This window comes from Protopterus annectens, chromosome 12.part0 (genome assembly GCF_019279795.1).
Source record: "Protopterus annectens isolate FY-2018-M chromosome 12.part0, PAN1.0, whole genome shotgun sequence".
Lineage (NCBI taxonomy): Eukaryota > Metazoa > Chordata > Ceratodontiformes > Protopteridae > Protopterus > Protopterus annectens.
Genome location: NC_056746.1, coordinates 1,083,657,306 through 1,083,669,469, shown reverse-complemented (window position 1 = coordinate 1,083,669,469; position 12,164 = coordinate 1,083,657,306). Strand labels below are relative to the sequence as shown.

Here is a 12,164-nt window from a genome sequence, read left to right as displayed (position 1 = left end):
TAACTGGGAAAACTACTCGTGTACCAACTCCTTAGCTCAACGCTTTCTGGAATTCATAAACTCCAATGCCCTAGATCAACTTATCCACACCCCCACCAGGGGCAACAATATCCTAGACCTAGTCATTACCAACATGAGTGACCGGTGTTCCACACCTGAAGTCAACTCCTCATTGATCCGATCTGACCATAAGCTAATCACCCTTGATATCCACATCCCACCCTCACCCCCCATTAAGGAAACCACAGTAAAACATTTCTCCAAAGCCAACTTCATGCTTCTTAAGGCAGACGTGCTGAACTTCATGACACTCATGCAGATGGACAATACAGTTACAACTGCTGAATCCTGCACAAGACGCTATCCTCCAAAAAAAGGAAGCCAATCTGGTGGTCCCCTGCCATAAACAAACTGTACAACAGAAGGAAGAAACTGTTGCAAAAGAAAGTAAAATCCCATGAGTGGAGGAGCTCCCTGGTCAGCCTCAGTAAGAAGCTGAGATCCCTTATATGATCCTACAAAGCTAGCTATGAAAACAAAATCACCACTAATTCCAAGTACAACCACAAAGCATTCTATAGCTATGTCAAGAATTTCAATGGCAACACCCAGATCTGCTCTGAGTTACAGCACAAAGGCATGAAAATTACAGCACCAGCTGATATTGCCAACATCCTGGCAGATAGGTTCAGTGCTAACTTTACCCCCCTCAAACCCCCTAAAGGGCCCATATCTATACAGGAAGAATGCAGAGTCCCTGTAATCACAACTATGCAGGTAAAAGCTGCACTCTCTAAAGCCAAAAACACAGCATCCATGGGACGGGACAACATCCCAGACTGTGTTTTACACAAACTTCAGAACGAACTGGCTCCCACTTAAGCACTATGTTCAATAATAGCCTCACATCAGGCTTTGTGCCCACTGAATGGCACACAGCAACAGTTATCCCACTCCACAAAGGGGGAGTCACCACTGATCCCGGGAACTATCGACCTATTAGCCTGATGAGCCTGGTCTGCAAGGCCATGGAATGTATCATCATGGAACTCATAAACAAAGACATTGGTAATCTCAAAACTCTGGATCCCACCCAGTTCGGGTTTGTGAAAGGCAGATCATGCCTCCTCAACCTGATCGACTTCTTTGAGGCAGTCATTAAAGCCATAGATGAGGGTAAGGTGGTTTACACAGCCTATCTTGACCTCATCAAGGCTTTCGACACCAACCCCCATTCTGGAATTATAGCTAAACTCACTAAACTAGTATAAATCCCTATGTCACAAGATAGGTTGCCAATTGGCTCACTGACAGAACCCACACTGTGAAAGTTGCAGACTCCAAATTTGACCTCAAAGCAATGACAAGTGGAGTACCACAGGGTTCCATCCTGGGACCTCTCCTGTTTGGTATCTACTTCTCTGAAGTACAGGCTAACACAGAAGGCATCTGGCTAATGAAGTTCACAGATGACTGCAAACTAGGAGCCATAGTCAAGTCCCCAAATGATGTGGACATCCTACAGAAGGGCCTCACTGAGACAGATGCCTGGTGTCAGAGCCATGGCCTCAAGCTCAATACCAAAAAGTGCAGTGTTATCCCCTTTGGTAAAAACTCTGTGCCCATAAACTACCACATAGGCAGCAATCTGCTTAACATCGAATGCGTGATAAGAGACCTTGTGACCCAGGTGGACAGTAGTCTCTCCTTCGATAGTCACATCGCCACAGTAGTCAGGAAGTCCTTCTACGTGGCGCACCTTATCATAAAAGGGTTTTCATCCAGGAAAAAAGAGGTCATTGTTCCCCTCCACTCGACACTCATCAGACCCATTATAGAGTACAACGCCCCTTTTGGAATGTACCTCACAAGACATCTGCAGCAGCTGGAAAGGCCACAGAAGTACCTCACAAAGAGGATTACTGGCCTCAAACAAATGCCCTACACTGATTGCCTCAAAAAACTCCAGCTATACACCATAGTATATGCCTACTCTGAGGTGATCTCTGCCTAACATATAAAGCTATGTCAAACCCAGAGCTGTTGGACATGCTACACCTAAAGAAATCCCAATCCATCCAAGCTACACGCTCTAGGGACCTAAACCTTGTCACCACAATAAACAGGACATGCTGGAGGGATAGCTTCCTGTCCCAAAGACTTCCCATACTCTGGAACAGGCTACTCATCTATGTCAAGCAAAGTTCTTCATTAGTAATGTTCAAGAAAAATCTTGATGAGTGGATGGGAAATAGGAAATGCACCCCGGGGATCACTTCTGTGTCTCTGCTCAACAGTCAAACAGGAAAATAATTTTCTTGGGTGGCGTAAGCCAGGGAACCTTGTTGGCTAGACTTACATAGGCCCTTGGGCCAATAGCCTAGTACCTATCTATGAACCTATGAACCTATGAATCTATGAATGCATGCATTTACTGGAATTTTCTAACCATCCCAGCCACACACACTTTTTTTCTATTGTTATATAGTGGGCTTGGTAGTTTTATAAATTGAATATCAGCAAATTGCTATGATTTAACCAAGAAGTCAGTATGTCATGGTGTTAGTATTTTTAAGGTTATGAAATAAAGTTGAGTTTCGCTTCTAATTTAGCTGCAAGTAGTGTTTGTTCATTATTTGTATTGTGTCTGTGCACCACTTTGGCAGTTCTCAGAATTCACATATTTGGCACATGTTCAGCCTATACCAGTGGTTCCTGTGAGTGGACTTCAAAAAGGGTCACCTGGCTGGTATAACATGCATGTGCTATGCATGAAGGGAGGAGGCCACATATCATATGTTGCTTGCTGTACATTACAGGCAGCGCTGGGTATGACCTAGAGCCTTGGTTGATAACATAGATGTGCAGCCTCTAAACCATTCAGGAAATGGCCAATGACACAGCCAGTGCAGAAAGATTAAACACTGCAAAGTATCTGTTTATACTACAGAAGTCATGCTTCTGATGTTTAAAGTCAGGAGAGGCAGTTCAATATAGTTCAAACATAAAGAGCAAGATACTTAGAGTGTATGCCATGCTCCACAACATGGTGTTATGCAAAGAAATGGAGCAGTAAGTGAACATTATGGCAGGGCCTGCCATGTAAACCATAGAAGAAGCAGCAAGGTGGAATGTCGGGGGAGAAATTTGAATTAGCAGTGCCATAACTGAAGTAGATATAGGTACAGTCCGTGCATTAGATATCACTGTACCCACAGAAGGTATGCGGCAAGCAGGACACAGTTATCATCACTTGTACTGGAGGTGAAGGCATAGTAATGGGTGACTGCTTCACTATAATGTGGAGTAGGGTAACAGAAGATGAACATAGTAGCAATGTACTCTAAGAGGCTGTGAGGAGTAACAGATTACATCCTTCAGTGGGAGTCATGCTGCCATTCCCAGTGTCCACAGTGTTAAATTGTGGTGTTGGGACTCAGTTTAGTCTGTGACTGGGAAAGGGTAGAACTATAGAACCATGTCTGCACATCCTGATGATGTGTCTCAGGTACTGAGTCGAAGGCACAGCAGTGACCGCATCCTGGATGATGTTAGCTTCTGGAGGTGGTAAGTCATGTGCCCACAGATAATGTGGTTGCCAAATCATCAGTGGACTGTGTAGTCTGACTTGGGATGACCTGTGCCCAATATCAGCACATCTTGTGCCTCCCATGGCCATGGAATAGATAATGGGATGAATAGCCTGAAAATGCACACCAGATGGCAGTTGCAATGCCTTTCAAGAAAGCAACTATGGATGCAAGATTTGCCATCTGAGACCTGAGAATCACTGTGTGCCCCTGTTCCTGTACTCCATACCACTATGCAGTTGGCATGTCTTCCCATAGGCCACAGAGTTCACTCACTTTCTCCACAATGCTGTAGGTAGCCACTGTCTCTGTCAGAATCACTGGCCTGCAACTTCACTTGTTTATTTTGAATGTAGTAGCCATATTAGTGGGGAAGTTCTTGATTCATGGAATTGCCACCCCACAACATCTCTTCCTTGTTGTGAGCATGTGCACCTAAGAAGGAATTTCCAGATAAAATGCTGTGTGTGCTGGGGACACAAGTGAAGTCTGGGAGGGACTGTTAGGTACAGGATGTCTGTCATGACTCTTAGGTATAGGATTTCTGTCAGCCTGGACCTCTGTAGGGGCCGCTGCAATAATGGCTGTGGGTGAACCCTGCCTCTGCAGTGTTGCAGTGCATCAGACAGTGTCATTGTGTCATTGGACTGTGCCACTTACATGTTGCCTTCAACTACAGCTGCCCTGCTGACTTCAGCCTAATGTTGTTCTGCTGTGCTGGACTGTCCACCAGCGGAATTTGTGAAAGCATGAACACACATCGAATCACTGTTAGCTCACACACACATACCTTCATCTGTCAGTTTGGTCCAGATAATGCTTGTCTGCAGCACCTTTGCCTCCCATATGTGGATGGCCTGCAGTGGTACTTCATTCTCATGGACAGTGAACATGCTTTGTGTGTGTGTGTGTGTGTGTGTGTGTGTGTGTGTGTGTGTGTGTGTGTGTGTGTGTGTGTGTGTGTGTGTGTGTGTGTGTGTGTGTGTGTGTGTGTGTGTGTGTTCGCCTGCACTACAATCTGGCATGCATATGTGTATGACCATGGCCACTTTGTAATATGCAATTCCCCATGTTAAAGCTTGAGTTCTCACAAACAAGTAGATAGTACTGTGCCAGAACACTGTTATGGGGTCTCAGATGCATGTATACTATGACATCTGCCTCACTCATTCTGTTGTGCTAGGAGAATGCAGTTTGTACAACAGTTATGGTAATGAACCAGATAGCACCTGTCTGTGAATTACTGTCTATGTGCAACATGTTGTCACCAATACATGTTGGCACATGTTACAGCGAGCATGAACTATGCAACCTGTATGCTTCTGCAGATGGCATATGTATGCACACAGCGCTGTAGTGCAGCACTATATATATAGTGCAGTACATGATTTATGTGGTTCACAAATGTGCAGCTATACAGGCACTAGTTTACTCACTGGCCACAGCTGCCTCAACAAGTGTAAACAGCAGGTGTCCTACATGGTGAACCAGGTAGAGAAGAATTTTCCAGTTCTTCTTACATGGAGACTTTAAAGAAAGCTCACTGGGCCAATATAGTGGTCCACTGAGGAGGGTGGATACCTGGTGTGAATTGATCCAGTTGTTGTGGGATTCCCCATATTGTTACTATGATCTGAGGTAAAACCACCCCAGTCTGCTCTGACCATGGGATGCAGACATTCAGGTCATTGATCAAGAGATGTATTGTAAACATTCATTTTTCTACGTACTACCATTGCCTTGTACTATGAACAGTGTTCTACATGTGTGCTTAAATGTATGTGCTACATGTTGAACTGCAGATGACCATTGGTTGATTATGGTTAGATGTTACAGAAGGTGGGAGCATCTGCCCTGACTCTCAACAGCAGAGTGTGTATAACAATGAATGTGCTTGTAGCATACCTGTGTAACAATTTTTCTCCCATTGAGTCATCCTTCTCCAGCTCCAGTTACAGAAGAGGAAGAGGAGAGGTTGTGGCCATCTCAGTTCCTCTGAGCCACTGCCTCTGGCACTGGTCACTAATGGCCACCAGGTCTGTCTCTCAGCATTCCCTCCCCTGCCTGAGGTGGCCTGAAGGTGTCACTGGTGACCTCTGTGTCTGCATATTTGGGGTGGTATAGGGGAATGAAAACATCATTCTTGAGGATGGATGACATGAGTCACCAATAGTCTCCTGGAATTAGTTGCAAAGGCTACTCCCTGTCGAGGTGCACCAGCAACTTGATGACCACCTGTCAGTGCAGACTGCCTTCTGGCATGAGAGGAGGAGTAATGTGAACATCAGATCCCATCTGTTGGGCCTCCGGAGAGCAGATGTCTCATAAATTTCACCACACAGGTGAGTGATGGCTGGGTTTGTTGCACTCAAGGTTGGCCTTGCATCCAGCCATGCCAAGATTCCACCCTGTCCTCTACCCAATATGTTCCTTCCCTTATGTGTCTCTTTCCACTCCTGGTTCATAGTACAATGTTACCCATCACAAACTGTCCACCCTCTATATGTATGTGCCCACCCACTGTGCTCTCCACATTTTGTAAGTATACTACCCTTATCTGTCTGCATCTTTGCTTCATATTTGCCTGTCTGATCCTGCTATCTGACCTTCTCTCTCTCTATCTCATCCATAGCCATCCATCAGTACCTTCCCAACCCACATTTATTTTATGAATTTTACAAAACAAGCTCTTTTGTCTGAAAAATGCCCTTCATCGCCCACCATTTATAGTTTATGGTTACATCTGTGTTCACATCTGCTTTCTGTTTTCCCGTTTCATGCTTTCCTATCTCTACCCCACCTCTTCCCAATTTATATGCTTAAAAGAGTTTCAACTGCTCTGTGCACACCTACACTAGTCTTTTTGCTGCCCACTGCACTCAGCTGTGCTGCCCTTCCTGAGGTGGCTGGGTACTAGCTGTAGCTATATGCTGATGAATTACAAGTGTAAGCACTAACTTAGTAGCAGCTATCCTGTTTTAGTTGTGACATCTGTCATGTCAGCCATGTGTGTTGGTGTAGTGCTGCTCTGTCATATGATAGCATTGTGTTATTCATCCTAGTACGGCTGCACCTCTGTTACAGTGTGCAGGCTTTTATTCTGTATGCAGGCGCTATCCCCTGTGACCTTGAGTGCTGGTGCTGCAGAGGCATGCATGCAGCACTTTTTTGTGAATCCCATCCAAAATGCAAGTACATTAAATATTGTTTAAAGAATACCCTTCAAACAGCATGAATAAATCCAGTCTGCCTATAGACTTATCTAATATGGCTTTAGTCAATGAATTACTAATGTCCAGTTAGCAATTTAAGCTGATCACACAGGGGTTATATCCATGATTATAGGTCACAGACTTTCAGAATAAAAGAAGATGAGAAAGGAAAATGCTAAAATATGAAAACTACATTACATTCTGATGGTATGAAACCGTGTAACTACCTTGGTTCAAATACATTGCATTGTTATGATAATTCCTACAGTAATCTTGCAGTACAGTTATGCTACAAGTGGTAAGCACTATAAAGAAGATGCCACTGTTCCGGAGGCTTGTATAGAGGTCAGTATTTGAACACCTACATAGATATGTTTTATAGCATGATGATTGAGTATAAGGGGAACAAATGTTACACTGATGACAGTTTCTTTGAAGGAATTCCATTGTAGCAAGTAAATCAAATGACAGTTTAAGCACTTTTTCCCCCCAAAAATTGTCCTAAAGTGCATTTTTTTATTTGTGTACCAAATTTGCTTAGACGGATTTTCTATAAAGGAGATAGCTGGTGCAGTGTTTACACTGAACTTAACTGCAGTAATAGTTGATGTTCTGTTTATTGTGAATTGTCATTCTGCAATTAGGAAGCAGGATGGGTTTTCTTTGCAGGTGGTCTTTGCCTTTGCTCTGTGGTCATGCAGTTAATATATTTAAGTACAAGGATTCTGGGGTTGCAGTGTTGATTGTCCCTGCAAAGAACATTGTTGTAGCCACTGTCTTCTCTTCAATGCGTTTTACACAACTCTAAGTTGCTTCAATGGATTGGTTTCTGTTTGTGATTTGATTGTTTGAGTTTCAGTCCTATGATATGATCCAGTTGTCACATAACATAATGACTTTGTATAGTCAAACTGCTTAGAGTTATAAAGTAAATAATTATCAGGAAGAATTTATTTACATAATCTTAGACATGACAGCATTTTAAGATGTTTTCATCTTCTTATTTCAGCTTCATTTACAGCAGAACTTCTAACCTTCATTTATGTTTTATGAATGCTACTTTGTAAAATAGGCCGTGAATTATTTATACTTGTTAAGTAATGACATCGCTTAAATAATTCATTGTGTTTCATTTCTAGAATGAACCGAGCCACGACTTCAGGTTTTGAAAAGGACGTGGGTAACAAAAGCACCCATTATTTCATGTACCCTGAAAGTGCCCATCACCTCCCACCTGGGGTCCACTTTGTGCTCATTCCCTTCAAACCACTGGACATGGAATGGATTGTTAGTGCACTTACTACAGGAAATATCAAATTGTAAGCTATATCTGCTTTACTGATATAATAGCAGACATTTTTTTTCAGTAAAAGCCTTTTATGAAGTATCAGCTGCAACTTACAAAATTATAAAGCTTGTACCATTAATTGTTACACGTTGCTTGAAAACAAGATTTTTTACATAGTTTGCAGACAAGTAAATTATAATGCATACTATAAATTCAAAAAGAAAAGATGGGATAAGGATAGCGTATCCTAATAGAGAAACAGACATAACTGGGAATTTCTGGTAATCTATTAAGGAATGAGTCACAAACATTGTAATTCACAAAGTAGGGCTGATGCAGATTTAAAAATGCATATCTAGGTCTCAAGTGATTCAGAAACATTGGTACACAATTGAGTGTTTCTCTATACATAGGACTGCCTGATTGTCTTGACATGTTACTCCATTTAAGAAGCAGCAAAGCAAATGACTCCCACCAGCAAGGTCCGTGATTCAGGAAGGCATTGACTGCTAAATACTGCCTGAGGTTGACTCTGCCTACCAAATTAAGATAACATAGCTGTGTACCAAGAATTTCTGTTTTGAGCCATAAGACACAAGTCTCCTGATTGACTGATGATTTGTTGCTCAACATTACAGAACTGAGCAACAACATATAAGTGAATTGTAAGAAAATCAAAGAAAACATACTTTTGTGTGGTCTAAATAACTTACCAATTACATAGTCCCCTGTGGTGTAGTCTAACCTGCTACCACAACCACACATTACCCCACCCAAAGCTGTGATGCCATGGAGCTTCTGCCAGTGGAAATGTACACTCAGATGGACCCTACTAGTAAAATATATTGTAATGTAACCAATAGTCATGGACAATGAGATGGATAGTTTCATAAATTCCTCTTGCCTATGAGTATGGAGGACAGCATATGGCAGTGCTCTGCACTCAGCAAGAGCAGAATAAATGGACAGCTTTCACATGTGTCCTTTGTGCTGTGTTGGGCAGTGGCATGCCACAAAACACCAAGATAAAAGATGTTTCTCAGGATTATCCTACATACCTTTATTATTCCAATCCAATGTTTTTATAGCAGACTTAATCAAAACAGTAGAGCTTCACTGCCTGAATACATTTCCAAACCCTTCAACACACCATCAGACAGGTGTTACATGAGGTGGTCTATAATCTCATTCTTCAGATCTTTATCCAGTACTTAAGTAAGATCATTGTCTTCCCCAACAAATGTGTTTTCTGTCACTATACACTATTAATACTAGTCCAGCATTCAGAACCAATGCTCTCTGGCCAGGTAGGTGCGGCTGTACTCTGCATGCCCTTGTAGAAGTTGGCAGTCTTTAGTATTGATGTGGAACATCAGTGCAATTGTGAAGTAAGTTTATGTTATACATCTGATCTAGACTCACAGACATGTGTGAAACTGTGCAGGGAAGATATGAATATACACTGCATACCATAGACCAATGAAGTTTCCATGTCCTAAATGTCAGGACTGGACATAAGGCGCTAATGGCTGAAGTGTACAACTGAGATACACTGAGGACAGGATTTCTCCCTTTAATGAGACCTGGCTAAGTATAGTCCCCAAACTGTGATTTGAAGAATCTACCCACATGGTAAACTCTTAACTATAATCAGGACTAGCTAGTACATGGGATCCAGTCAAGGCCTCCTTATGCTTTTGTAATACCTGATCACAAGACAGTGTCCAAATAATTTTATCAATTTATTTTTTAGGGTAATGTCTGTTAATTGAATGGTTATTTTGCTGAAGTGAAGTACAAACTTCCTGTAAGGCTACACAGTCTCTAGGAATGCCCTCACCTGTTTTTGGGATATGAGGCAGGTCATTTCTGAATAGCCTCCACCTTTGTCACATCTGGTCAAATCTTGCTACCGCCCACTCAGTGACAAGGATAAAACACATCTGTCATTTTTGTCTGGCACTTATTTGCCTTAATAGTTAACTTTCCTTTTTTAGTATGCTAAGTACCTCTCTAACATGTTGAACTTGATCTTACCATAAATAACCACAATATCAGCATGATAGACAAGATTGTAGTCGCAGTTCTTGCCAGAATATGACCTACCAGCCTCTGGAAAGTCACTTGGGCATTTTCATCTCAAAGGGCATTTTGATGAACTCATACAGTCAAAAGGTGTGTAACAAATACTGACCTCTTCTCTGCTGCAGGCATCTAAGGTCCTTGCCAGTAACCCTTAGCCTGTTTCATAGCAGATAGATACTTAATCCCATCCAACTGCTTAAAGGATTGATCTGTCCTAGGCATGAGGTAAGTATACAACTCTGACCCCATCCAGTTTCCTACCATCTATGCAGAACCCAGTGGTCCCATCTTTCATTAATACTAGCACTAAAGGTGAGACCCAGGGATGACTGTATTTCTGGAATATCCCCATATCCAACATCTCCTGCATTTTTGGATTACCTAAGATCCTAAATCTCCTGCAGTTCATCCCAAATAGTTTGTTTGACTTTATCAGATAACCTATAAGGTGCCTGTTGGGTCTCTGCATTCCCATGGTGCTAGTTAGGCTTAGCAGTGAGCCTGTCTTCAAACTCTTGTAGTACTGCTTAGATTTCTTGAACCAGTGTAGGAGAAATCTGCTGTAAAAGTCCTGTTTCATCCCCTGAGGTGTGCAATTAAGCCATAAGCCACACTGAGAAGGTCTACCATAAGGACCCTCTTGATTTCTCCTGTAACCTACTACAGATTAGTGGCTACCAGTATCTTTCTTTCTTTTATGGTTTGTTTCATTATGTTAACATCATGATGTCTGCCTTTTTGTCTCCTGCCTGGCAATTCTACAAAAAAATTAACATTTCTTACTTTTCTCGTAATAGCTAAAGGATCTTACTTTGCTGCTTGTAGCTTATTTTGTCAGACAGAAACAAGAACCATCACCTTTTGTCCAACATAATATTCTTGGGCTACACTTGCACCATCACAGCAGACCTTTTGGTGATGTACTTGTGTTGTTGTTGCTGTGCTTGAAGTTGTGATGGTGTGATGATAATGCGCTTATGTGTGAGGTTCTTGTCTCATCCTAATGACCCCCTAAGTCTAGTCCTGAAATCTGAGGTAGACTCTGAAGAAATCACCTTCACTTCATAATGAATTTAATCTCATAGCCCTTTCACCATGTGAACAGAAAATAGCTCGGCTGGTGGGAAACCTGTGTATACTTGAGATATCACATTGTGTTCAAAAAAGGAGATGTGGTAGGCATTTGTCACACTTCTGTTTAAACTGGAATGTGAATGCAGAGTTAAACTTCCCCACCCAGATCATTTGTTTGTACATGAGAGGGTGTAGTCTTTAGCTGCTTTGCCACATAATGCTTTCAGAAACAAGTCAACAGGTTTGCCACAAAATTAGCTTCTCTATCTGTCTGCATTATTCAGGGAAATCCCACCCTGCTGAAAATTTTATAGTAGAGCATTTGTCACATTTGTCATAATTTCTGCATCAGTAGATAACAGAGCCACAACCTCAGGATACCTAGTAGAATACTGTACCACCAACAACCTGTACCTTTATCTATGGTACTTAAATTGCTAACAGGTCTCACAATGTCCATGGCTACCTTTATAAATCATTCCTCAGTAACTGACAAGTATACCAAAGCAGTCATGGTTTTTTATCCTGTCTTAGTAATCGTTTGACTCTGCTCACGCATCTTACAGTACCTTCTCAATTCTTTGCAAAGCCTGTCCAATATAAGTTTTAAATAAAGCTTTCTTTTCTGTGCCCATACCCATATGGCCTGAAAAAGAAATATCATGGGCTATGACCAAAAGTGCCTAATGGCAGCATCTTGGGACTACCACTACTATGCCTTTATTTATCTATTATTTATTTATTTATTTATTTATTTATTTATTTATTTATTTATTTATTTATGTTGTTGTTGTTGTTGTTGTTGTTGTTGTTGTTGTTGTTTTGTTTACCAGGAAAGTCCAGCTGTCACAAGACCCTTTTTCAGTGGAGACCCAGAGAGAAAATCTCCATATACGTAATACTGCAGAACAATAA

At 41.9% G+C, this 12,164-nt stretch overlaps 1 protein-coding gene across 4 annotated transcripts in view; it reads left to right on the top strand.

Annotated features, from left to right (window-relative positions):
• LOC122816986 (CMP-N-acetylneuraminate-beta-galactosamide-alpha-2,3-sialyltransferase 2-like) overlaps nt 1-12,164 on the top strand; it is a 721,670-nt gene that overhangs the window by 429,715 nt on the left and 279,791 nt on the right. For all 4 annotated transcript variants that reach the window (XM_044090098.1, XM_044090099.1, XM_044090100.1 and 1 more), the window contains one exon: nt 7,942-8,121. In XM_044090098.1, coding sequence (XP_043946033.1) covers nt 7,942-8,121 — 180 coding nt within the window. The remainder of the gene's footprint in view (nt 1-7,941; nt 8,122-12,164) is intronic.